Genomic DNA, 27924 nt, shown 5'->3' with positions numbered 1-27924 from the left:
CCTCGTCGAACTCCCACTTGAGTTCGGTAGCATCCCCGGCACTGGCATCATCGACACCTGCGTCTGTTTGGAAGTATTTGTGAGTCATGGGGACTCAGCAATCTCACACCCTTGCGATCAAGACTAGTTAAGCTTAAAGGTAGGAAATGGTAGTGAGGTGGAGTTGCAGCAAGCACTAGCATATATGGTGGATAACTTACGCAAAAGAGAGCGAGGAGAGAAGCAAAGCACGCTCGAGAAGCTAACATGATCAAGAAGTGATCCTGAAGCTACTTACGCTCAAACATAACACGAGACCGTGTTCTCTTCCCAGACTCCGCCGAAAAGAGACCATCACGGCTACACACGCAGTTGATTCATTTTAATTAAGTTAGGTGTCAAGTTCTCTACAACCGAATATTAACAAATTCACATCTGCCCATAACCGCAGGCACGGCTTTTGAAAGTTCAAAACCCTGCAGGGGTGTCCCAACTTAGCCCATCACAAGCTCTCACGGTCAACAAAGGATATTCCTTCTCCCAGGAAGACCCGATCAGACTCGGAATCCCGGCTACAAGACATTTCGACAATGGTAAAACAAGACCAGCAAAGCCACCCGAATGTGCCGACAAATCCCGATAGGAGCTGCACATATCTCGTTCTCAGGGCACACCGGATGAGCCAGACGTCGGGTTGGCATAGACCCTGGTTGCCCAGGGGGCGCCGAACATCGCTCAGGTTGGACCAACACTTATAGAAGCACTGGCCCGAGGGTTTAAAAAAAAGATGACCCTTGAGTCCGCGGAACCCAAGGGAAAAAGTCTTAGGTGGCAAATGGTAAAACCAAGGTTGGGCCTTGCTGGAGGAGTTTTATTCAAAGCGAACTGTCAAGGGGTTCCCATAACACCCAACCACGTAAGGAACGCAAAATCAAAGAACATAACACCGGTATGACGGAAACTAGTGCGGCAAGAGTGGAACAAAACACCAGGCATAAGGACGAGCCTTCCACCCTTTACCAAGTATATAGATGCATTAAAGTAAACAAGATATAATAACGATATCCCAACAAATATCCGTGTTCCAACAAGGAACAAACTCCAACTTCACCTGCAACTAGCAACGCTATAAGAGGGGCCGAGCAAAGCGGTAACATAGCTAAACAACGGTTTGCTAGGAAAGGTGGGTTAGAGGCTTGACATGGAAATATGGGAGGCATGATAAAGCAAGTGGTAGGTATCGCGGCATTGCAATAGAGCGAACAACTAGCAAGCAAAGATAGAAGTGATTTCGAGGGTATAGTCATCTTGCCTGCAAAGTTCTCAGAGTTGACGAAAGCTTGATCCTCGTTAGAGTACTCAACGGGTTTCTCGATCACGTACTCGTCTCCCGGCTCTACCCAAAGCAAGAACACAAGCAAAGGACCAACAATCAATCACGGTGCAATGCACAATCAACATGATGCAAAACATGACATGATATGCGAGATGTGATATGCAATGCATATGCGTGCTCCGGAAGGAAAAATATGAACAAGGAATCAATTTGGCACACCAAGTGTGCCACTGGAAAGATAAGATGATTTCGGTCGAAATCGATATAAAGATCACCGGAATCGGATGCACGGTTTGCAAATGGCAAGCAAAACAATAATGGCACAATTCTGCGATTAACAGCACGATGCCATCTAGAATGCAACAAGAAACTAAGCTACTGCACTCCAACATAACAACAAAGCATATGGTAGTGATCTACTCAAGATGCTTGACAAAACATGAACACTGAGCTATGGCTAAAACACAATAGAATGGGTTCAAACAAGCATGGAAAAAGTGCAAAAGTTATCAGCTTCACAGACTTAGTGAAAATAATGACATGCCAGAAAATAACATCAGGAAGCCATGTTTAGAGCAAGCAAACCACATGCTAAAGGAACATATCATAGAAAACAAAGGCATGGAGTGAATCTACTAGATGCATAGATCAAAAGTCCCTTACTGATCATGAGCCAAAAAGGCACAGAAGATATTGTGGCTTCCATGTAAACATAGAAAGTTTCGTTAACAGATTCAGACTTTGCAGAAAACAGAGCATGGCATAGAAAGAATTATGAAGGCATCTTTGCGAGCTCAAATCACTCATCACAAAGCCTTGCATGACACAACAAGCATACCTACAGTAAGAAGACATGTACATGTAAACATCCTAAGTCCCTGAAATCAGCAATATCATGAAGGCTACTTTACATGCTTGTGCTAGTCACCACATTTATCAAAAAAATATGGCAAGCACCCCTGTAAAGATGGCATGACATAGTCCAAAACACATTTAGAGCTCATGCCCATATGATGCACAAAACAAATGTGACAAAAATGACAAATCCTCATACTCTGATAAGTAATAGCACATAACAATTTATAGCACTCTTGCATCAACGATTTGGGCATCAATATGGACTCAAACAAGCATGTCACAATGTAATGAAATGAAGAGCATCTCCCAATGAACATTTTGGTACATCATGCGCATGAAACGGAGCTACGGTCATGAAGTTATGATGCAATGAACAGGGCCTGAAAATGTTATAGAGAAAAGACTTAGAGATATTTTTACCCCTCCAGATCTAGGGTTCTTCGGCACGGAAGTCAAGGAGGCCGGTCGATCTCGCTGGATCCGGGAAGAAGAGGGCCAACAATGGAGGAGGGGGTTCGCCGGAGTGCTCTAGGCCTCGCCGGAGACGCGGATTCGGCCGGTGAGCGAGGAGGTGGGGCGGCGCCGGAGTGCGTTGGCGGCGGCGACGCAGCCCAGCGACGAGGCGGCGAGCGGCGAGCCACGGCCGGAGCAGGCGGCAAGCGGCACAGGAGGAGCTGGGCGGCGGAGAGGCTCGGGCGCGCGGGGCGGCGGCGCCGAACTGGGCCCGCGGGGGCCGACTGCGGGACGGGCGGGCCGGACGGCGGAGGCGGTGGCGCTTGCCACATGGCGGCATGCTATTGGGTGCAGGCGGCGACGGAATTCGTCCGGTGGCCGGACGTGTCCGGTGGCGGCGGGGGCGATTTTTAGGGTTTTGGACCCGAATTTGGAGGAGGGTGCACATATTTATAGCTAGGAGGAGGTAGAAGTGTCCAAATGAGGTGTAATTTTCGCCCATGCGATCGTGATCCGACGGCGGACGACATGGAAGTGGATTGGATGGGTTATTGGGCCGTTTTGGAGGGGTGTTAGGCTGCAACACACACGGGGCCTTTACGGTTCCTCGGTTAACCGTTGGAGTATCAAACGGAATCCAAATGGCACGAAATTTGACAGGCGGTCTACCGGTGGTGTACCATGGCCGCTTGGCAAATCCCGGGCCATTCTGAGAATGTTTAACACCCGCTCACGAAAAGAGAAAAATGGGGGACTCCGGTGCACGTAGGAGTGTCAGATTGCAAAACGGACAACGGGGAAAATGCTCGGATGCATGAGACGAACACGTATGCAAATGCGATGCACATGATGACATGATATGATATGCATGACATGAATAAAATGAAAAACTAAGACAAAACCCAACCACGAAGGAAATCTCATAATTTAAAGCCGAAAATGGCAGAGTCGGAGTTACAAATATGGCAAGTTACATCCGGGGTGTTACAAAAGGTTCCCAGGCGATGGGGCGGCGGTGAATGGCTTCGGCCGCCGCTCTCTGCACGAGTGGGAACTCCATCTCCTGCACGAAGCCAACTACCCGGCGCCTCCCGACATGCGCGTGCCGGGGCGGTGGAGGCTCAGCGCCGGGGGCGTCCCCACCCCCCTGCTGCCCGACGTCACGCGCCCGGACTACTTCCGCACCGAGATCGAGCGTGCACGGGCGTCTTTGACGGAGGAGCAGCGGGCCCTCCCGAAGTACGCCGCTGCCAACCACGAGGCATGGGCGGCGTACTTCGAACGCCGACAGGCGGAGCGGGTAGCCTCCACCAACAATGCGCCGGTGATGTGGGGGACCAAAAACAGCAACGGCCGCCGCCTGTGGTGGGGCGCCCCCGGCTGCACGGTCCACGCCGTCCTCGAGCACCTCGAGGGCGGAAACGAGCCTCCGCTAACGTACCCGGCCGCCCCGGTTCCCCGCCGGAGTGGCGGCCAATGGATGCCGAGGAGGACCGGCTCCTCTTCCTCCTCCTCTTCCTCCTCCTCCCACTCCTCCGGGTCACCGGCGCTCTTCAGTGTTAAGGCCGAGCCCGCGAAAACGCCGCTTGGTCGGCGCACCCGCAGCACCGGCATCGTCATCAAGGAGGGCGGGCGTGCCTCCTCCTCGGCTCCTCCCCGCCTCCTCAAGTCGAAAATGGAGTCGGGGCTCGCCGCCGTGAAGACGGAGCCGGAACTCGACAACGAGGAGGCCATGAAGTGGGCGCGGGAAGATTGGGCGCGGCTCGAGAAGGAGCGCCAGTGCCGCGCCCTGGCAGAGATCGCCGCGCGCCGCCGTGAGCGCGAGGAAGGGGACGTCATCGTGCTTGAAGAGAACGACGACGACACGCCGCCACCGGCCAAACCTGTCCGCCAGGGCGATCCCGGGCAAGGGTCCAGCAGCGTGAAGAAGGAGAAGGACGACGGCGGCGAAGAAGACGACTACGCCGCGCTCAGCGAGTTTTTTATTTAGTAAATTTTAAGTTTTCTATGAAAAAAATTGTGGAACGCCGAAATTTATGTTTTGTTTACCGAATCTTTGTAATGTTTGCCGAATTTATTTTCAAAAATATTTAAAAAAGGGCGACTGGGGGCGACCCTGGGACGGCGGCTGGGAACCCGATCGACCCCAAACCGATTTTTAGCGCCGGTTCGCCCCCAGACGACGATTTTCCGAGCCCCCTAGGGCCAACGGCTGTAGATGCTCTATCTTTTTTTAGAAAAGGAGGACGACCCCCGGCCTCTGCATCTGGGCGATGCATACGACCATTTTATTAATTATTGACACAAGACCGTACAGAGTCATACAACAATAAGTCTAAAGCCACCAAAACAAGCAACAACTGTCGCTATCCCTATCCAGTTGATGTAGGGGCGCTGAAAGTCTGGGCCTAATACCAAACAGACCACGCAGCCAAACCTAACGATCTAAAGACTTGAGGTCCTACCCAGGACCTGCCTGGGATGGGCACCCACCAGTCCGGCGTGCTTCTCAACCAGGACCCCTGCCGGGTATGAGGCCGCCGCAGCCGCCTGCCACCAATCCATCTTCAGAGCTGTACTGTTGCACCGACCTTGCCAGGCCTATCCGCCATCAACGCCACCATGACGCCAGACAGCTTCCACCTCCTGCACGAGTCCATCTCCGCGCATCATACGCCGAGTCTCCACAGCGCCACGCCGCCGAGATCCGCCACCGTCAATGTGTAAGATGAAGCACCGCTCCACCAAAGTCACCGTCCTCTAGTCCCTCGAGCCCGTGTGCACCTCCAAGATTGACGCCCCCAGGGGGGAAACGACACCAGAGAGCCGCCGTCATCCGATCTACTGATCTAGGGTTTCCCCCGGAGGTAGCAGAGAGTGGCCTTGAACTTCTCCACGACGATGCCTTCAGGAAGGGAACGACGCAGACAGCGTCGCCATCGCCGGCCTTGGCAATCGCCAATAGCAGGTTTTCACCCGGATTTGATCGAAGATCTCCATCCCTCGTGCACGGGTCGCCAAACCGCCGGGCACGCACCACCGGAACCACGAGCCGTCGGCCGACCCCAAAGCGTTCGCGCCGCCGCGAGGTCAGCTTTGGCTGGGGCGCCGGCAGCATCCCCGACCCCCGGCCCATCCCACCACCTCCCCCCGGAGCTGAAGAAGAGGAGGGGAAGGCCGAGGCCGCCACTGCTGCGCCGACCCCTCCGCCAGCCATGGCGGAGGAAGCCGCCCGCAGCCCGCACCGCCCGCAGCCCGCCCCAACCGGATCTGGATCGAGCCGCCGCCGTCACCACACCAGCCGAGCACCACCGAGGAGCAGCCCATCACGCCACCCGCACACCCGCGCACCATCCTGCGCCGATGAGGGGCCGCGCCGCGGCACCCCGCGAGAACACCGTGACCAGATCCAGGTCGGCCGGCCCGCGCCAGCCCTCCCGAACAAGGCGATGAAGATGCTCTATCTGTTCATGCCTAGGTACGAGAACCTCACCGCCGGTGTGGAAAGGAGTCGCAGACACACCCTAGCTTGCATGGGCCGCTTGCAACAGCGCACGGCATGCTCGCTCCGGAATTCCCCTAGGGAGATAGCTAGCATTGTTGAATCTGAATGTAATCATCATAGTTGATCAATGAAAAGTTCCTTTTCCGTAAAAAAAAAAGTGTTGTCCCACATCATGCCTACTCACACGGGAGCCTCAAGTCCAACAACGGCGTCACGATATCATCTTGCTAGCCACCAGAGTACATAGCTGTCAATGATATAAACTCAAGCCCGAACATATGGTTAATAAAAGGACAGCAGCGTTCAGATCCAAAAAAATTAAATTTTTTGAAATCCCCAAACATTTTCTAAAGTGCGAACACTATATGAAATTTCGAATACTTTGAAAAAATAACATTTTTTAAACATAAGCAGTTTTTAAAAAGCAAACAATTTTTGATACATAAAAAGTTTGACAAAAAAGAGGGAACAATTTTTGAACCCTGAACATATTTCACAAACTTTTAGAAAAAATGTTTTTAGATTTTTTCATAAATTCAAAAAAATCGGAAATTTTAAAAATGATTGTGCATTTCATAAATTGTTCAAAATTTCAAAAAAATGTTCCTGTTTTCTATTTTTCATCACAAATTGAAAAATGTTTCATGTTTTTAGAAATTGTTTGGAATTTTCAAGTTCTGTGATATTTTTAAAAACTGTTTGTGATTTCAAATTGTTCACATTTGTCAAAACATGTTTGGAATTCCAAAGGTTCTTCACATGTTTTGAAATTTTTTTGGGTTTTCAAATATTGTGTCATTTTCCAAAAAAAAATGGTTTTGGAATTCATAAATTATTTGGGTTTAATAAATCAGCATTTTTCAAAATTGTTCACATTTTTTAAGAAATGTTTCAATTTTCTAAAAATGTTTACACATGTGAATCCTCCTGTCTGTTCTTATTGAGGTCACGCTATCTGCCGTCATGAGCAGCCTTCGGAGTGAGTGGCTAGCCGCTGGCGCTCTCTGTGCGTGACCCCGAGTTTGAGTCCTGTAAAGCACTTTTTGCTCAGTAATTTTTCGTCGCTCGTTATAGAAGACAAGTGGCTTTGTGTAGTTCAAAACAAAATTGTCACTACAAAATATTAAAATTTTATTATCATACGAAAATGAAAAACAAAGAAACAAAAACGGAAAGGAAAAAAAACAGAGCAGCGTGAGCGACTGCGCTAATGGGCCAGGCCGATTCATGCTAATGTCCAGCCAGCTGGTCAACGATGCTAGTATTTGACTAAACATGTCAGCGAATACCAGCTAAACCTCCTCAAGGTTCAAAATAGACTAGGATCACGAAGTTCGATGTGCAAATTTCTGGAATTATAAGTTCAGGGTTCGATTTAACTTTTGTTTACAAGTTCAAGGATTGTTTCGGACTTTTTCCCGTTGTCGCCGCTCGGGCTTAGTGCAACTCAGCCGTCCCTCAAGAAGCTCTCTAGGAGCATTTTTTCAGTGTCGGCGGTTGAAAAATTTCCCACCCCACGACGTCAATTAGCGCTGGATTTGGCGAAAAATCTGGCCGGCAATCCCACCCCATTCCCAAGATCCTGGGGGGGCAACTGGGGGAGAAGAGAGAGTGTTTTGCATGCGGTTGGGCTCGCCGTCAGCCTCCCACTCCCTCTCTCCTCACCTTTTCCTCTGGGGCCAACCCACGTACTTCTCTCTTCTCTTCTCCTTTTCTCCACGGACGCCCTGCACGCCCCAGGGTCCAGCTTCCCGTCCGGCGACCTCGCCGCCCATCCAGCATCGCCGTGCACCGTAGCAGCAAGAGCCGGTCGGGCATTCCCTGCCCCTCGCCGGTGGCCACGAAGGGCACGTCCACGACGCTCCTCGCCGAGATGCATAGCTCGCCGAGATCGGCGCTGGCGAGGGGCACGCCGTCGTACTCCACCACCGCGCCCACCGGCTCAAAGCAGTGCCGCCACACGTTGCCGTTCTTGACGCGCAGGTCGAGGTGGAAGGTGGCGGGAGCGCCGGCGCGCCTGTCGAGGCCATCGAAGACGGCCGCCCGGACACCTCCTCCCGCCCTCCCGAGCTCGTGTGTCGGCGCCCCTGCTGCTGCGGTGGAGCGGCTCATACCAGCAGCTCCGTCTTCCCGCTCCCAGACGCGTCGCCGAAGAAGGCCGTGACGCGGGGCTCGGCGTCGAGCGCGCGGAGATGTCGCAGAGGGAGCGTGCCGCGCGGAGTCATGCGCGGGCGCGGAGAGCCGCGCGGGCCACGGAAAGCCACGGCGAGCGCCTGGTCGTGTGATCACGGCTGCTGCTCGGCGTAGGGCCGGGCCCGTGCTCGAGCTCGGCTGCTCGCCGAGGGAGCGCGCCGCGCGGAATCGCGCGCTGCTGCGAGGGCAGGGAGGAGGACGGGGAGGGGAGAGAGGAGAGGACACGGGTGCGCGCGCCGCGACGTCGAGGCGGGCGAAGAGGCGGGAGCTGGCGCGGCATGAGGAGGCGGAGATGGGGAGGGAGCGGGGCGGGAGTGAACGGCGGTTTCGGCCATGGCATCTAGGGAGCGAGGAAGAGAGAAGGGGGGGGGTGAGGTGTCGCGATGCATGCGAGCAGGCAGGAGCCGTGATGGCTGGAAAAGTTCTCGACCCCATGCCAAATACTTCGCCGGGCCAAGCCCAAGAGGCAAAAAAAATGCCGGCTAAGGGACGCAACGGCTGGAGATGCTCTTAGTGGACTCGCCCGGCCGGCACCGAGGGCGCTTTCCCTTCTTCGTGGTGTATCTATACGGCAGGTGGTAGGGGACGTAGTGATGGGGTTGTATGTAGGTGCCAATATTTTTTCCTCAAAAAATAAGGATAATATGCACAGTCATATACTTATTTATTACTCAAAACCCAACGGCAGAACAACATTGATTCGAAAATAAAAAATAAGGACGCATGCCTCAAGACATAACTCCACTAGACAGCTAATCCTATTATAAAAGATAAAAAGAAAATAAAAATACAATACTCCTAGGCTAAGACTTTAAGAAGGAATTGCCGCATGTGTGTCGATGATTATGAGTCTAACCCAAGGTCCAGCTCGGGATTTTTATTATCAAAGCCAAGCTTCGATCCACCTCCTTCAGCAAGGGTACGACGTAGGCATGCGTCGACATAGCTTGATCGGAGATCTAGTGTTTCCATTGGAGTGCGCATGCTCGTCGTTGAAGTTGCATATACTCAACACTTGTCTGGCAACCGACACCTCGTTACTCGGATACCGTAGGAGGAGAAACCGGAAGACAATGCCGTCTCATATTTTTCTGGTCTCCCGTCACTGCCGCACCACCTTCGTTCCAGCAACAACAAGCAAAACATGACACCTTCGTCAAATCCACCATGCAGCACCTGCCGACAACATGCATGAATTGATGTCTCCACATGAGACGTCGTGCATAGCACCCACCGGAGACTTCACCTGTCGGTGATAGGCATGACATGACACCTCGAGAAGAGATGCATGTGTCACCCGCCGAGCTGCATCGAACCTGATCGACTGGTGGAGGTGGCGCCCCATATCCCCGCCAGCCTCAGAGGTTGTCACCACCATGAGACCCAGCCACCACGTCATCCACATGACCATGGAGGTCGCCGTCGTCGAAGAAGCCGGACCGCCGCCCCATCGCCCAACTCCTGCATTCACATTAGAAAGCAACAACATGTTGGATTTTGTCGGATTTATGTAGTATTGTTGTTCATTCATCAACTAATAAGGATACTCGAGTGGTAGAACATAGCCAAATAAGAGTTTGCTAACTCACATTTTGACGAGTGACCTTTGAGTATTTCAATCTAAATTCCGCCTAATGTATTAAATAAGGACAAATTACATGTGACAAGCATGGGCGATAATTTGAATATGGTTTTTGTTGCTTGGAAATTTGAATATGGTTTTGGCATCAACACTTGATAGTTGAATTGCGATAAATTGATAAATAATGTGAACAAGAGATGATTCCCACATGAGTAAGTTATATAAGATATCTACAATAATAGAAAGTAAGTGTACCAATAGCACCGACATATTGCAAGAGAGACAAAAGATTGGAGGTAATTGCATGGTGGGGTCCATTCTCTATTTTGCTATCAGTGTGCATACTTCATATTGAACACTATACTTGGTGGTGTTATGTGTGCGGTAACATTTAAAGTAATCCAAAAGAATCTGCTCGCAGAAGGTAAATTGAGACTTAGTACCAATCAACTAACTTTCATGCAACTTTGCAAGTTTAGCAAAATACATGTTCTAACATCACCCCAAAAGTGTAGATGATAGTCTAAACTTAGACAAAGAAAATTCCAAAGGCAAGGCAAAATACAAGATAGTACAATAGTTAAATGCAATCCGAGTCATACAACTAAACGCACAGCCAAGCTATGAATCCAGTCAGAAACTAACAGAACATTAGAATGCTCAAATGTTCAGTTCTTAAATCAAACAACAACCAAAAGAAGGGCTTGATTTACTACTTCTCAAACTAGGACCAAGAAGCAAAAAAAAATGTTAAGATTCAATTCTTAACAGGGGACCATAATGAGTAACCAGCGCCAATAAGAGGGCAACAAAATAAGTTTCATATGTTATCATATGACTATTTACACTCATAGATCTAGGAGAACCAGAAGTCCATATCAAAATATAAGTAAGGTTCAATATTACAGCCATCACACTATCACTAACATCGGTTTCATACTAAAGCGACATGACCTCTCCTGCATTACAATGCACGCCACCACGAGTTCATATTAGACACATAAGGTCCGACATTTCTTAACTTAAGGATAATAAAGGGGACTTTCTCAAACATTGTCGAGCAACTGGGCCTTACATGATTTGAGACCCAGTCGTAGACGAAGCTTTCACACATGCCACTCTCCTAACATTCTTGTGAAGATCAATACAAGTTCACCAAAGTAGCAGATGAGAATTGCAAGCAAATGATCATGAAACCAGACCACAATGAACAATCCAAAAATAAATGTCATCACCGTTGAGCCATTGAAAACCACAACATATACCTTGCAAATACTCTATAATATATCAGGAACTGATAGTCATCCCACTTTGCGATTATGCAGATGGACGCAACCAAAAACAAGGATAACATTGCCAAAGTATCTAATATGAGAAAAACCTTGAATGCATGTTTTTTTCCTTTCTCTGGGCTATAACATCCAAGCATAGTAAACCCACACATAAAAGTGATGGCTGATATAAGAATTGCCACTAGAGAGGTATTTGTAGTATATGTCTGAGTTAAGGACTTCACATTTTTTGTGGATACGTTGGTTGTTGTGATTTAGTTTGCTCCCTCATATGGCAGATTGAAGCAACATCTTGCGGGTGAGCGTCAAGAAGTAGCAAGCACACTTTGTTCTACAAGGAATCAAGAAAAGACGCAATGTTAATTAAAGTGTATCACACGGCTCTACAACAGATTTCAACAATGGTATGTTTACCTAATCTATGGTTTTTGCATGATTGAATGCAAAACGCAACTCCCAAGCAGGTGGAAGCACCCGTCTTGTCGACGATGTTTGTATCAATGTCAGGATGAGACAACAACATTGCAACAATATTTGGATCATTGTCTTATTTTGCCATTTTTGGTCGCTTTTCCATAATTGTTTTACATTGTAACTTGTTTTGATATAAAACAATTGTTTTTATATTGAACTTTTATATTTATTTTAAAGTAAGTGTACGATATTACAATTTTAGTTTATATAATTTCTTTTACTTAACCAAATAACAATGTTTCCAAATAATAGTTATATTATTTATTGTTATGCAATTGTAATTTATATTATTGAAAATTTTGATTCTGTAAAATTTTAATTGTATTACATACCAAAAATTCTCTTTTTTCGAATTAATTCTCTAATATTGCACAATGCATTGCATATATACATACATACATACATACATATATATATATATATATGTGTGTGTGTGTGTGTGTGTGTGTTCATATATCTTTTAATATTATGAATATCATCGTAGATATTTCTAGATCATACACACACTAAAAAGTATTCTATTAGTGGTTCCTAGAGTATATGAGGCAACCATATTGACAAAACTACTAGGGCATATCAAGCGTGACTTACAAACCGGGACTAATGTGCTTCACATTAGGCCCTTTTTCTACTAGTGCACGTCCTATTCTTCATCAAGTCCGGGCGAGGAAGACTAAGACATAGGACACAAACGTGCCCATGTCTGTTTCCCATGTCCTACTCCTCGTCGGTGTCCGCTGCCTGGCCATGGACGTCGCCGGTGGAGGTGAGATCCATGATGGACATGGACGGGCCAGCCCTATGGTCGTTGCCACCCATGCGATCTCCATTGCTTGCAAGGTTGTGTACGGGAGAAGCTCTTGTGTGCAACTATACCATCAATGAGCATGAGTATAACATGGAGTGTTATCTTTGTGATGGTATCTATCCTCCAGGAGCGACATTTGTCAAGACCATCTCTGATCCAATAGCTGGCCAAAACAATTCACTTTGCTATAGACAAGAAGGTGCTAGAAATGATGTCGAGAGGGCATTTCGAGTGCTCCATGCATGTTGCAATTGTTCGTGGACCTACTAAATAATTGGATGGAAAGACATTGTGTGTGGTAATGACAACTTACGTGATCATGCAAAACATGATTGTGACAGATGATGATAAGACAGTTCACCAGGGTCTAGATTTTCAACAAATGGGTGATCTTGTCCAGCTTCCATAGCAGAAACCGAAGGCATTTGAGCAATTTCTCCAAATTTATCATTAGATTCGCATTCGAGGAACTCATACACGACTTCAGAATTATCTGATTGAGCATTTGTGGGTGTTTCATGTGAGCAATTAGAACATGTGTCCAAATAATTGGAATTCAAATTTGAACCATTTTATTTCAAAAATTCATGTTTGGATCGTAATATTTATATTTGAATTGTTGTTCCATTGGAATATTCATCTTTGAGTTATTGATGTACTGTGTTATTTAGCTTTGATTGTTTTCATTGTTAGGAGTAGGAAAAGAAAGGAGGGGATGAACATTTGAGGATAGGGTTGGATATCATTCGCTTTGCCAGGGCGTCCATTTGATGATCCTCATTAGGGCATATCCAACGCGAATCACCAAAGCGTCTACAATTGTCCATAGCCAGCCGCCCAGACACATTTAATCATCCAACATTGATCACCGAATCGGTTTCGACCGGTCGATGTTCAAAATCCCACATATTGTCCCCAAATCGGGAGGGGGAGGGGGGCTATAGGGTAGTTTGGGGTTATAGGGGAGTTTGGGTGGTCCGCCCGGCCCATTATTAGTTGAACCATGTCTCCTCACAATCCATGTTCACCTGACCCGCTGCAAGTCACAATCGACAATCCGAAACTAAGGGATGTCGTTGGGTGGATCCGTCTGACCAGCTGTCCACATAAATATCCAAACGTGTTCGCGAACATTTGTTCACCTGACCCTAGGTAAATCTTCTATTTACTTATTTTTACTTCTTTTGCGGGGAAAATCTATCATTTATTGGCTGGGATTTTATTTCTTTCATACGACCCTCAGGTGTAGGGAGGTCTAAGTACTTTTTCTTAAGGGTGCGGCTAGATCTTAGTCATCTCAGTCAAGTGACAGAACGTATAAAAAAGAAGAAATAAAAAATTCTGATTTTTTTTGCACGGATCTCTATGTAAGAGCTCACGGATATATCATAGACTATTTCGTTAAAGTCCATACGGCTCAGATTTAGCAATCCCATTTGTGTATTTTACTTTAAAATTTGCCAACAGCACCATGTTCATAAGTACATAGCGTATCGAATCCAACAATAATACTGTATTTCGTTCGGTCATCTCACTTGTAGCAAAACATTTCCTGGTGGGCCAGGCAACTCGGCGGGACAACGTGCCCATACGCAACCCCATACGCGTTCCGGCAAAAGGACTCGGCCGGTCGCCGCCGCTCCCCGTAGCCCAGCCAAACGTTCCGCATGGTGATTCCGGTGCACGGCTGGCTCGGGCTGCAGTCGAACCGCACCGCCACCGGCGTCGCCGACGTCCCCTCGACGTCCGTGTATGACACGTTGGTGATCTTGATCCCCGATCCCTGAAACAAAGGCACACTACATTGTGTCAGCAGCATTCCCTGAAAATGCAGTGTTGTGATCTTGAGTTGGGTGCTACGACACCTCGGTGGGGCAGCTGACGTTGCCGGGGCAGTAGTTCTGGTCGACGATAATCGGGTTGCGGACGTTCCTCATGACCACGTCCGAGAAGGCGACGCCGTCGACGAGCCCGCTGTTGGCCTTGGCCCACGACTTGATCCGCAGCCCGTTGGTCGTCCCGGCGAGCGTCACGGCCTTCACGGTGATGTTCCGCACGGCCACCTGCTCCGGCGTGTCTCCCAGGCTCCCAATACTGGCAATGGCATATACACCACATCAGGGAATAGATTAGACACATATCCGGAGTGGATGGACAGGGTTGGACCTCGTCACTCACCTGATGCCGTGCCCAGGGCCGCACGTGACGCCCTGAATCCAGACGTCCGACGAGCCCTCGACCATGGAGATGCAGTCGTCGCCGGTACCGACGACAGCGTTCCGGATGGTGATGTCGCTCGACTGCTTGATGTGGATGCCGTCGGTGTTGGGGCTGTCCCCCGGCGCCGACACCACCGTGTCCACTATCGCCACGCCGGTGCTCGCCTGCACGGTGACGTGTATGCCCGCGCTGTTCACCGACGTCAGGCCTTGGATCACCACGTTCCTCGACCGGTAGATCGTCAACGACTGCGACGGAGCATCCCCAAATCATTCGGGTTCATGCATTATCACTGACACACTCATTTTCTGAAAGAAAGAACACGTACTGACCCTGGTGGCGGCGGGGCAAGAGGAGCCGCCGCCGGCTCTCCGGCACGCCCAGTACGCCTGGCCCCTGCCGTCGAGCGTGCCTCCGATGACGGACACCCCGTCCACGTTCTGGAACACGATCCAGAGCTGCGCGCCGGCGTACGGCACGGGCGCGAGCACCGTGCCCGCGATGCTCACGGCCACCGCGCCGCTCCTGCACGGCCCGCTGAACCTCGCCCTGGAAACCAAGAACTCGCCTGCCGGCACGACCACCGCGGCCGGGCCCTCGCCTTCCGTGCCGCACGCCGCGGCCCACGCGCGGAGGAACGCCCCTGCGCAGTCTGTCCGGCCGTCGGCCACGGCGCCGTAGTCGACGACGCTGTAGGACGCCGCGGAGGCGAGCGACACGCACAGGTGGGCGAGGAGAGCAAGGCTGGTGCGCCGTCGTGCCGGCATCGGGCGGTAGCGTCTCGTGAGTCTGCGCGCGGCCGGAGATGCGTGTGTCCACGGAGCATTTGCGCTCGTGACTTGCAACTTTGCAGGTTGTTGGTGGATTGGATTGCCGGCAGCTCGGGAGTTGTGTTAAGCAACATGGTTGATGGGGACGTGGCTTTTGTGCAGGACAAGAGTTTCGTGCCTTGTAGTGTTTCTGGAGCGATCACTTGTAAGATTGGGTTCGTGCCTTGGCAACTTCGGGAGTCGTGTTAAGCAACGAGATCGATGGGTACGTGGCCGCTTGGCGTTTAGCTTCGAGCGTGCACGATGAGTGTTTCTCGAGCGATCACTTGTAAGATTGGGTCATGTGCAGAGTGCGCATGTTGCTACATTTGGCCTCCCATTTTTGGATATTCATAAATTCTGATAACTTGGTCTTCAATGCGGATCAATTTAGCAGGTATAGCTTCACCAGCTTCACCAGGTATAGCGACTGCACAGTATCGGCCAGCGAGTGAACAATACCTGCGAGAGCTTGGACGCCCCCGTGCGCCATGCGGCCGCGATCGTCGGAAAGCGCATGATGGCCATCCGCGTGCGCCACACGGTCGCCATCGTCGGCCTGCACGTTCTGGCCATCCTCTAGGATGGCATAGCCGACGTCGTGGCCGTCCTCCGTGAGCGCCTGCAGGTGGCCATCGCCTGCCTCGACGTGGCCGTCCTCTGCGAGCGCATGGCCGACGCCGCGGCGTTCCTCCGTAAGGGCTTGGACGGCGCCGTCGCCTTCCTCCTCTTGGCTGGCGGTGTCGACCACGAGCGCATGGCCATGTCCGTCGCCGTCCGCACCTAAGGTCTCTTTGTTGTAGATTACTTCATCTTGACTATTTGACAAAAAACTATCACATTAGGGGTTGCCGTTCCATAGAACTACCACATTTAAAAAAGTGACTGATAACTATCAAATTTTTTTAATTTTGTGACTAAAAATTGCCACTTTTGAAAAATGGTCAGTTTAGACAATTTGAGCACGTTTATGACATGCGGGACCCATCTGTCAAGGCTGACGTGGCGGCAAATTCAACTCCGTTCATTTTGACCGTTGAGCTGACCGTTATGACAGGTGGGCCCACACATCATTCTTCTTCTTCCTCTCTCTATCTCGCTGCCGAAGCTAGTCGCTGCCGTTCGTCTCGCCGCTGTGGCCACGGCCCTACGGCTGCTCTCCTGCTCCTAGGCGCCGCCGCTACCGCCGTTGTCCCCGCTGTTGCCCTCTGCTTCCCGCGCCGGCGAGCCCCTGGCCTCCCCTGCCTGCTGCCACGGAGCTCCTGCCCCGCGCCCCCTGCTGGCTTGCTGCCGTTGCGGCTTACCGGCCCGGCCGCCGCAAACTGCCCGCGCTGCCCGCCGGCCTGCGTGCCCCGCCACAGCCCCACTGCTGCTTGGCTCCCGCCTCTGCTGCCGCCATGCGAACCCTCCCCGACCCGCGCTCACGACTCGCCCCGCCTCCTCCTCCCAGTGCCGCACCGCCCCCTGCAGCCCACACACGGCCGCGCTCGGCGGTCGGCCAGGTCCGCATCTACCATCGAGCAGTAGCTCGCAACATCGACAGCCGGCTCCGGCGACGAGCTCGTCCGCAGGGACCCGTTTACTTTTACTAAAAAACCGAAAAGGACTTGATTGCTTTTTTATAAAACTTGCAAGGATCTGATTGCTTTTTTAAAAGTTATAGGGACCTGGTTGTTTTTATTTTTTTTAAAGGGTCCGACGTATGGGCCCCACCTGTCATAACGGTCAGCTTAACAGTCAAAATAAACGGAGTTGACTTTGCCGCCACATCGGCCCTGACAGGTGGGTCCCGCATGTCATAAACATGCTTAAATCGTCTAAACTGACCATTTTTCAAAAGTGGTAGTTTTTAGTCACAAAATTAGAAATTTTTGGTAGTTATCAGTCACTTTTTTGAATGTGGTAGTTCTGTGGGACGGTAACCCCTAATGTGATAGTTTTTTTGTCAAATACTCCTTCATCTTTGATTGGTTGGCTCTCTCCCCACAAGCACGGGTTGAATCCATCCTTGGCCATGGGAACCAGCAGATTGGGAGAGCAGGTGACTTGCCTCTTCCAAGTCACGCTGTACCCTAAGGGCATCTCCAGCCGCGCCCACAGGAAGGCCTCCCCAGGCGATTTTTTCGCGCCGGCGCCGAAAAAACGGCCCAGTCACGCCCCCAGGAGCCCGATTTTCGCCGGCTTGAGCCGAAAACAGCGCCGGCGGACCCAGCCCGAACCCGGCGCGCTGGTGTTGGGGAACGTAGTAATTTCAAAAAAATTCCTACGCACACGCAAGATCATGGTGATGCATAGCAACGAGAGGGGAGAGTGTGATCTACGTACCCTTGTAGATCGACAACGGAAGCGTTAACTTGGTTGATGTAGTCGTACGTCTTCACGGCCCGACCGATCATGCACCGAAACTACGGCACCTCCGAGTTCTAGCACACGTTCAGCTCGATGACGATCCCCGGACTCCGATCCAGCAAAGTGTCGGGGAAGAGTTCCGTCAGCACGACGGCGTGGTGACGATCTTGATGTACTACTGTCGCAGGGCTTCGCCTAAGCACCGCTACAATATTATCGAGGACTATGGTGGAAGGGGGCACCGCACACGGCTAAGAATATGATCACGTGGATCAACTTGTGTCCTTAGGGGTGCCCCTTGCCTCCGTATATAAAGGTTACAGGGGGGGCCGGCCGGCCAAGAGGATGCGCGCCAGGAGGAGTCCTACTCCCTCCGGGAGTAGGACTCCCCCCTTTCCTAGTTGGAATAGGATTCGCGGAGGGGGGGAAGAGGAGAGAGAGGAGGAAGGGGGGCCGGCCCCCTCTCCTTGTCCTATTCGGACCAAGGGGGGGAGGGGCGCGCGGCCCATCTCTGGCCACCTCTCCTCTCTTCCACTAAGGCCCACTAAGGCCCATATACCTCCCGGGGGGGTTCCGGTAACCTCCCGGTAATCCGGTAAAATCCCGATTTCACCCGAAACCCTTCCGATATCCAAACATAGGCTTCCAATATATCAATCTTTATGTCTCGACCATTTCGAGACTCCTCGTCATGTCCGTGATCACATCCGGGACTCTGAACAACCTTCGGTACATCAAAACGCATAAACTCATAATATAACTGTCATCGAAACCTTAAGCGTGCGGACCCTACGGGTTCGAGAACAATGTAGACATGACCGAGACAAGTCTCCGGTCAATAACCAATAGCGGGACCTGGATGCCCATATTGGTTCCTACATATTCTACGAAGATCTTTTATCGGTCAGACCGCATAACAACATACGTTGTTCCCTTTGTCATCGGTATGTTACTTGCCCGAGATTCGATCGTCGGTATCCTATACCTAGTTCAATCTCGTTACCGGCAAGTCTCTTTACTCGTTATGTAATACATCATCCCACAATTAACTCATTAGTTTCAATGCTTGCAAGGCTTAAGTGATGTGCATTACCGAGAGGGCCCAGAGATACCTCTCCGACAATCGGAGTGACAAATCCTAATCTCAAAATACGCCAATCCAACATGTACCTTTGGAGACACCTGTAGAGCTCCTTTATAATCACCCAGTTACGTTGTGACGTTTGGTAGCACACAAAGTGTTCCTCTGGCAAACGGGAGTTGCATAATCTCATAGTCATAGGAACATGTATAAGTCATGAAGAAAGCAATAGCAACATACTAAACGATCGGGTGCTAAGCTAATGGAATGGGTCATGTCAATCAGATCATTCAACTAATGATGTGATCCCGTTAATCAAATAACAACTCTTTGTCCATGGTTAGGAAACATAACCATCTTTGATTAACGAGCTAGTCAAGTAGAGGCATACTAGTGACACTCTGTTTGTCTATGTATTCACACATGTATTATGTTTCTGGTTAATACAATTCTAGCATGAATAATAAACTTTTATCATGATATAAGGAAATAAATAATAACTTTATTATTGCCTATAGGGCATATTTCCTTCAGTCTCCCACTTGCACTAGAGTCTATAATCTAGATTACACAGTAATGATTCTAACACCCATGGAGCCTTGGTGCTAATCATGTTTTGCTCGTGGAAGAGGCTTAGTCAACGGGTCTGCAACATTCAGATCTGTATGTATCTTGCAAATCTCTATGTCTCCCACCTGGACTAGATCCCGGATGGAATTGAAGCGTCTCTTGATGTGCTTGGTTCTCTTGTGAAATCTGGATTCCTTCGCCAAGGCAATTGCACCAGTATTGTCACAAAAGATTTTCATTGGACCCGATGCACTAGGTATGACACCTAGATCGGATATGAACTCCTTCATCCAGACTCCTTCATTCGCTGCTTCCGAAGCAGCTATGTATTCCGCTTCACACGTAGATCCCGCCACGACGCTCTGTTTAGAACTGCACCAACTGACAGCTCCACCGTTTAATGTAAACACGTATCCGGTTTGCGATTTAGAATCGCCCGGATCAGTGTCAAAGCTTGCATCAACGTAACCATTTACGATGAGCTCTTTGTCACCTCCATATACGAGAAACATATCCTTAGTCCTTTTCAGGTACTTCAGGATGTTCTTGACCGCTGTCCAGTGATCCACTCCTGGATTACTTTGGTACCTCCCTGCTAGACTTATAGCAAGGCACACATCAGGTCTGGTACACAGCATTGCATACATGATAGAGCCTATGGCTGAAGCATAGGGAACATCTTTCATTTTCTCTCTATCTTCTGTAGTGGTCGGGCATTGAGTCTGACTCAACTTCACACCTTGTAACACAGGCAACAACCCTTTCTTTGCTTGATCCATTTTGAACTTCTTCAAAATCTTGTCAAGGTATGTGCTTTGTGAAAGTCCAATTAAACGTCTTGATCTATCTCTATAGATCTTTATGCCTAATATGTAAGCAGCTTCACCGAGGTCTTTCATTGAAAAACTCTTATTCAAGTATCCCTTTATGCTATCCAGAAATTCTATATCATTTCCAATCAGTAATATGTCATCCACATATAATATCAGAAATGCTACAGAGCTCCCACTCACTTTCTTGTAAATACAGGCTTCTCCAAAAGTCTGTATAAAACCAAATGCTTTGATCACACTATCAAAGTGTTTATTCCAACTCCGAGAGGCTTGCACCAGTCCATAAATGGATCGCTGGAGCTTGCACACTTTGTTAGCTCCCTTTGGATCGACAAAACCTTCCGGTTGTATCATATACAACTCTTCTTCCAGAAATCCATTCAGCAATGCAGTTTTGACATCCATCTGCCAAATTTCATAATCATAAAATGCTGCAATTGCTAACATGATTCGGACAGACTTAAGCATCGCTACGGGTGAGAAGGTCTCATCGTAGTCAACCCCTTGAACTTGCCGAAACCCTTTTGCGACAAGTCGAGCTTTGTAGACAGTAATATTACCGTCGGCATCAGTCTTCTTCTTGAAGATCCATTTATTCTCAATTGCTTGCCGATCATTGGGCAAGTCAACCAAAGTCCACACTTTGTTCTCATACATGGATCCCATCTCAGATTTCATGGCTTCAAGCCATTTTGCGGAATCTGGGCTTACCATCGCTTCTTCATAATTCGTAGGTTCATCATGATCTAGTAGCATGACTTCCAGAACTGGATTACCATACCACTCTGGCGCGGATCTCACTATGGTTGATCTACGAGGTTCAGTAGTATCTTGTTCTGAAGTTTCATGATCATTATCATTAGCTTCCTCACGAATTGGTGTAGGTGTCACAGAAACAGTTTTCTGTGATGCACTACTTTCCAATAAGGGAGCAGGTACAGTTACCTCGTCAAGTTCTACTTCCCTCCCACTCACTTCTTTCGAGAAAAACTCCTTCTCCAGAAAGTTTCCGAACTTAGCAACAAAAGTCTTGCCTTCGGATCTGTGATAGAAGGTGTATCCAATAGTCTCCTTTGGATATCCTATGAAGACACATTTCTCCGATTTGGGTTCGAGCTTATCAGGTTGAAGCTTTTTCACATAAGCATCGCAGCCCCAAACTTTCAGAAACGACAACTTTGGTTTCTTGCCAAACCATAGTTCATAAGGCGTCGTCTCAACGGATTGATGGTGCCCTATTTAACGTGAATGCGGCCGTCTCCAAAGCATAACCCCAAAATGATAGCGGTAAATCAGTAAGAGACATCATAGATTGCACCATATCTAGTAAAGTACGATTACGACGTTCGGACACACCATTACGCTGTGGTGTTCCGGGTGGCGTGAGTTGCGAAACTATTCCGCATTGTTTCAAATGTACACCAAACTCGTAACTCAAATATTCTCCTCCACAATCAGATCGTAGAAACTTTATTTTCTTGTTACGATGATTTTCAACTTCACTCTGAAATTCTTTGAACTTTTCAAACACTTCAGACTTATGTTTCATTAAGTAGATATATCCATATCTGCTTAAGTCATCTGTGAAGGTGAGAAAATAACGATATCCGCCACGAGCCTTAATATTCATCGGACCACATACATCAGTATGTATGATTTCCAAAAAATCTGTTGCTCTCTCCATAGTACCGGAGAACGGTGTTTTAGTCATCTTGCCCATGAGGCACGGTTCGCAAGTACCAAGTGATTCATAATCAAGTGGTTCCAAAAGTCCATCAGTATGGAGTTTCTTCATGCGCTTTACACCGATATGACCTAAACGGCAGTGCCATAAATAAGTTGCACTATCTTTATCAACTCTGCATCTTTTGGCTTCAACATTATGAATATGTGTGTTACTACTATCGAGATTCAATAAGAATAGACCACTCTTCAAGGGTGCATGACCATAAAAGATATTACTCATATAAATAGAACAACCATTATTGTCTGATTTAAATGAATATCCGTCTCGCATCAAACAAGATCCAGATATAATGTTCATGCTTAACGCTGGCACCAAATAACAATTATTTAGGTCTAATATTAATCCCGAAGGTAGATGTAGAGGTAGCGTGCCGACCGCGATCACATCGACTTTGGAACCGTTTCCCACGCGCATCGTCACCTCGTCCTTAGCCAATCTTCGCTTAATTCGTAGTCCCTGTTTCGAGTTGCAAATATTAGCAACAGAACTAGTATCAAATACCCAGGTGCTACTATGAGCATTAGTAAGGTACACATCAATAACATGTATATCACATATACCTTTGTTCACCTTGCCATCCTTCTTATCCGCCAAATACTTGGGGCAGTTCCGCTTCCAGTGACCAGTCTGCTTGCAGTAGAAGCACTCAGTTTCAGGCTTAGGTCCAGACTTGGGTTTCTTCTCTTGAGCAGCAACTTGCTTGCTGTTCTTCTTGAAGTTCCCCTTCTTCTTCCCTTTGCCCTTTTTCTTGAAACTAGTGGTCTTGTTGACCATCAACACTTGATGCTCCTTTTGATTTCTACCTCCGCAGCTTTCAGCATTGCGAAGAGCTCAGGAATAGTCTTATTCATTCCTTGCATATTATAGTTCATCAGGAAGCTCTTGTAGCTTGGTGGCAGTGATTGGAGAATTCTGTCAATGACGCAATCATCTGGAAGATTAACTCCCATGAATCAAGTGATTATTATACCCAGACATTTTGAGTATATGCTCACTGACAGAACTGTTCTCCTCCATCTTGCAGCTATAGAACTTATTGGAGACTTCATATCTCTCAATTCGGGCATTTGCTTGAAATATTAACTTCAACTCCTGGAACATCTCATATGCTCCATGACGTTCAAAACGTCGTTGAAGTCCCGGTTCTAAGCCGTAAAGCATGGCACACTGAACTATCGAGTAGTCATCAGCTTTGCTCTGCCAGACGTTCATAACATCTGGTGTTGCTCCAGCAGCAGGCCTGGCATGCAGCGGTGCTTCCAGGACGTAATTCTTCTGTGCAGCAATGAGGATAATCCTCAAGTTGCGGACCCAGTCCGTGTAATTGCTACCATCATCTTTCAACTTTGCTTTCTCAAGGAACGCATTAAAATTCAACGGAACAACAGCACGGGCCATTTGTCTACAATCATACATAAACAAGCAAGATACTATCAGGTACTAAGTTCATGATAAATTTAGGTTCAATTAATCATATTACTTAAAGAACTCCCACTTAGATAGACATCCCTCTAATCCTCTAAGTGATTACGTGATCCAAATCAACTAAACCATGTCCAATCATCACGTGAGATGGAGTAGTTTCATTGGTGAACATCACTATGTTGATCATATCTACTATATGATTCACGCTCGACCTTTTGGTCTCCGTGTTCCGAGGCCATATCTGTATATGCTTGGCTCGTCAAGTATAACCTGAGTATTCCGCGTGTGCAACTGTTTTGCACCCGTTGTATTTGAACGTAGAGCCTATCACACCCGATCATCACGTGGTGTCTCGGCATGAAGAACTTTCGCAACGGTGCATACTCAGGGAGAACAATTCTTGATAATTAGTGAGAGATCATCTTATAATGCTACCGTCAATCAAAGCAAGATAAGATGCATAAAAGATAAACATCACATGCAATCAATATAAGTGATATGATATGGCCATCATCATCTTGTGCTTGTGATCTCCATCTCCGAAGCACCGTCATGATCACCATCGTCACCGGCGCGACACCTTGATCTCCATCGTAGCATCGTTGTCGTCTCGCCAATCTTATGCTTCCACGACTATCGCTACCACTTAGTGATAAAGTAAAGCATTACAGAGCGATTGCATTGCATACAATAAAGCGACAACCATATGGCTCCTGCCAGTTGCCGATAACTCGGTTACAAAACATGATCATCTCATACAATAAAATTTTGCATCATGTCTTGACCATATCACATCACAACATGCCCTGCAAAAACAAGTTAGACGTCCTCTACTTTGTTGTTGCATGTTTTACGTGGCTGCTACGGGCTTAAGCAAGAACCAATCTTACCTACGCATCAAAACCACAACGATAGTTTGTCAAGTTGGTGATGTTTTAACCTTCACAAGGACCGGGCGTAGCCACACTCGGTTCAACTAAAGTTGGAGAAACTGTCACCCGCAAGCCACCTATGTGCAAAGCACGTCAGGAGAACCGGTCTCGCGTAAGCGTACGCGTAATGTCGGTCCGGGCCGCTTCGTCCAACAATACCGCCGAACCAAAGTATGACATGCTGGTAAGCAGTATGACTTATATCGCCCACAACTCACTTGTGTTCTACTCGTGCATATAACATCAACATATAAAACCTAGGCTCGGATGCCACTGTTGGGGAACGTAGTAATTTCAAAAAAATTCCTACGCACACGCAAGATCATGGTGATGCATAGCAACAAGAGGGGAGAGTGTGATCTACGTACCCTTGTAGATCGACAACGGAAGCGTTAACTTGGTTGATGTAGTCGTACGTCTTCACGGCCCGACCGATCAAGCACCGAAACTACGGGACCTCCGAGTTCTAGCACACGTTCAGCTCGATGACGATCCCCGGACTCCGATCCAGCAAAGTGTCGGGGAAGAGTTCCATCAGCACGACGGCGTGGTGACGATCTTGATGTACTACTGTCGCAGGGCTTCGCCTAAGCACCGCTACAATATTATCGAGGACTATGGTGGAAGGGGGCACCGCACACGGCTAAGAATATGATCAAGTGGATCAACTTGTGTCCTTAAGGGTGCCCCTTGCCTCCGTATATAAACGTTCAAAGGGGGGGGGGCGGCCGGCCAAGAGGAGGCACGCCAGGAGGAGTCCTACTCCCTCCGGGAGTAGGACTCCCCCCTTTCCTAGTTGGAATAGGATTCGCGGAGGGGGGGAGAGGAGAGAGAGGAGGAAGGGGGGCCGGCCCCCTCTCCTTGTCCTATTCGGACCAAGGGGGGGAGGGGCGCGCGGCCCATCTCTGGCCACCTTTCCTCTCTTCCACTAAGGCCCACTAAGGCCCATATACCTCCCGGGGGGGTTCCGGTAACCTCCCGGTAATCCGGTAAAATCCCGATTTCACCCGGAACACTTCCGATATCCAAACATAGGCTTCCAATATATCAATCTTTATGTCTCGACCATTTCGAGACTCCTCGTCATGTCCGTGATCACATCCGGGACTCCGAACAACCTTCGGTACATCAAAACGCATAAACTCATAATATAACTGTCATCGAAACCTTAAGCGTGCGGACCCTACGGGTTCGAGAACAACGTAGGCATGACCGAGACACGTCTCCAGTCAATAACCAATAGCGGGACCTGGATGCCCATATTGGTTCCTACATATTCTACGAAGATCTTTTATCGGTCAGACCGCATAACAACATACGTTGTTCCCTTTATCATCGGTATGTTACTTGCCCGAGATTCGATCGTCGGTATCCTATACCTAGTTCAATCTCGTTACTGGCAAGTCTCTTTACTCATTCTGTAATACATCATCCCACAATTAACTCATTAGTTGCAATGCTTGCAAGGCTTAAGTGATGTGCATTACCGAGAGGGCCCAGAGATACCTCTCCGAGAATCGGAGTGACAAATCCTAATCTCGAAATATGCCAACCCAACATGTACCTTTGGAGACACCTGTAGAGCTCCTTTATAATCACCCAGTTACGTTGTGACGTTTGGTAGCACACAAAGTGTTCCTCTGGCAAACGGGAGTTGCATAATCTCATAGTCATGGGAACATGTATAAGTCATGAAGAAAGCAATAGCAACATACTAAACGATCGGGTGCTAAGCTAATGGAATGGGTCATGTCAATCAGATCATTCAACTAATGATGTGATCCCGTTAATCAAATACAACTCTTTGTCCATGGTTAGGAAACATAACCATCTTTGATTAACGAGCTAGTCAAGTAGAGGCATACTAGTGACACTCTGTTTGTCTATGTATTCACACATGTATTATGTTTCCGGTTAATACAATTCTAGCATGAATAAGGGCGCCGGGGTGAGCTGTTTTGGCGCGAAAAAGACGCGGGCCAGCCGTGTCAGCGCCTCGGCGCCTCGTCTTCCCCCTACGGCCTCGGTTACCGTGGGGAATCAATGGCAAGGCTGCCGCCGGTCAGCCTTGCCATTGATTCCTCACAGGCGGCGCGTCACGGGACGGCGCGCCGACGCCTCCCCTCCCTCACACGCGTACACACGGGCGCGGCCCGGCTATAAAAGCCGGCGGCCTCCACTCGCCTGTGCCCACACCAGCCCCGCCCCTCGCCGCCGTCCAGCCCCTCCCTCTCCCTGCCTCTCCCGAGCGCCGCCGCCCAGCCCCTCCCTCTACCTCTCCCGAGCACGCCCAGCCCCGCCGTCGCCATGGCAGAACGCTTCCCCGGAGACGAGGCGGCGGCCAACGGCTTCGGCCGCCGTTCGCTCCGCGAACAGGAGTCCTGGCTCCTGTTCTAGGCGAACATCCCGGCGCTGCCGGACATGCGCGCCGGGTCAACGGGGTGGAGACTCAGCGCCGGGGGAGTGCCCATTCCCCCGTTGCCCGACGCCGTGGCGAAGCCGAAGTACTTCGCCGAGGAGGTCGAGATCGTGCTCGCGACCCTCACCGACGCCCAACTCTCCCTCCCCCAGTACCACCGACAACCACGCAGCTTGGGTGGCATATTTCGAGCGCCGCCAGCAGCAGCGATTGGCGTCCACCAACGGCGCGCCGGTGGTCGGCGACCGGCAGAACAGCGAGGGGCGCCACCTCTGGTGGGGCGTCCCCGACCGCACACTCGAGGGCGTGCTCACGTACCTCGAGGGCGGCAACGACCCGCTGTTGGCGTACCCCCCGGTGAGGGTGGCCGCCCCGGTGCAGCGCCGACGCGTCGGGCCATGGGCGCCAAGGAGGTTCGGCGCTTCCTCTGCTTCCTCCTCATCACGCTCTTCTTCACACTCCTCCGTCTCTTCGGTGCTACTCGGCGTCAAGGCCGAGCCCGCGGCAGAGACGCCGCTCGGCCGGCGCACTCGCAGCGCCGGCATCGTCATCAACGAGGGCGGCCGGCGCGCCTCCTCCTCGTCGGCTCCTCCGCGCTTCGTCAAGCCAAAGACGGAGCCGGGGCTGGCGCCGGTGAAGGCGGAGTTCGACGACGACGACGCGGCCCTCGAATGGGCGCGCCAGGACTCCATTGCGATGGAGAAGGCACGCCGGGAGAAGGAAAAGGAGCGCCAGTGCGCCGCCCTACGCCGCTTCGAGGAGCGCCGACGCGGCCGCGAGGAAGGCGGGGTCGTCGTCCTATGCGACAGCGACGACGACGACGATGCGCCGCCGCCTGTTCGCCATGGCGACGCCGGGCAGGGGTCCAGCAGGGGCACCTGCGTCAAGGAGGAGAAGGCCGACGACGACGATGGCGGCGACGGCGGCGACGACTTCAGCCCCTTTCTTTTTTTTAGATTAGGTTAGCGTAATGTTTGGACGAATTTCGCCGAAATTTGCCATGTTTGGCCGAAATTTAACTAGTTTTTATCATAACTTTGCCCAATGGTTCTTTTTTTA

At 49.7% G+C, this 27924-nt stretch overlaps 1 protein-coding gene across 2 annotated transcripts; it reads right to left on the bottom strand.

Annotated features, from left to right (window-relative positions):
* Positions 1 to 13864: 13864 nt before the first annotated feature.
* On the bottom strand, positions 13865 to 15598 carry LOC125530057 (polygalacturonase-like). 2 transcript variants are annotated; one of them, XM_087519559.1, is made up of 4 exons: positions 15033 to 15598; positions 14659 to 14948; positions 14346 to 14574; positions 13865 to 14279 (listed from the first exon to the last, which is right to left on the bottom strand). In XM_087519559.1, exons 1-4 carry the CDS (start codon positions 15465 to 15467, stop codon positions 14007 to 14009), a joined length of 1227 nt encoding a protein of 408 aa, XP_087375685.1. In that variant the 5' UTR covers positions 15468 to 15598; the 3' UTR covers positions 13865 to 14006. The 2 variants fall into 2 exon arrangements, with proteins under 2 accessions (XP_087375685.1, XP_048550412.2); XM_048694455.2 differs by having other exon boundaries at positions 13865 to 14263; positions 15033 to 15594.
* Between the last annotated feature and the right edge of the window lie 12326 nt (positions 15599 to 27924).

This window comes from Triticum urartu, chromosome 4A (genome assembly GCF_056163025.1).
Source record: "Triticum urartu cultivar PI428250 chromosome 4A, HENAU_Tu73, whole genome shotgun sequence".
NCBI classification, from domain to species: Eukaryota; Viridiplantae; Streptophyta; class Magnoliopsida; order Poales; family Poaceae; genus Triticum; species Triticum urartu.
The sequence above is the reverse complement of the archived record's forward strand: the minus strand, read 5'-3'. Positions and strand labels throughout refer to the sequence as shown.

Coding starts and splice junctions, on each gene's coding strand:
- LOC125530057 (XM_087519559.1), bottom strand. CDS start 15,467: ATGCCGGCACGACGGCGCACCAGCCTTGCTCTCCTCGCCCACCTGTGC. Junction 14,575..14,658: donor GGCCCTGGGCACGGCATCAG/GTGAGTGACGAG, acceptor TGCCATTGCCAG/TATTGGGAGCCTGGGAGACA. Junction 14,280..14,345: donor ACGTCAGCTGCCCCACCGAG/GTGTCGTAGCAC, acceptor GACACAATGTAG/TGTGCCTTTGTTTCAGGGAT.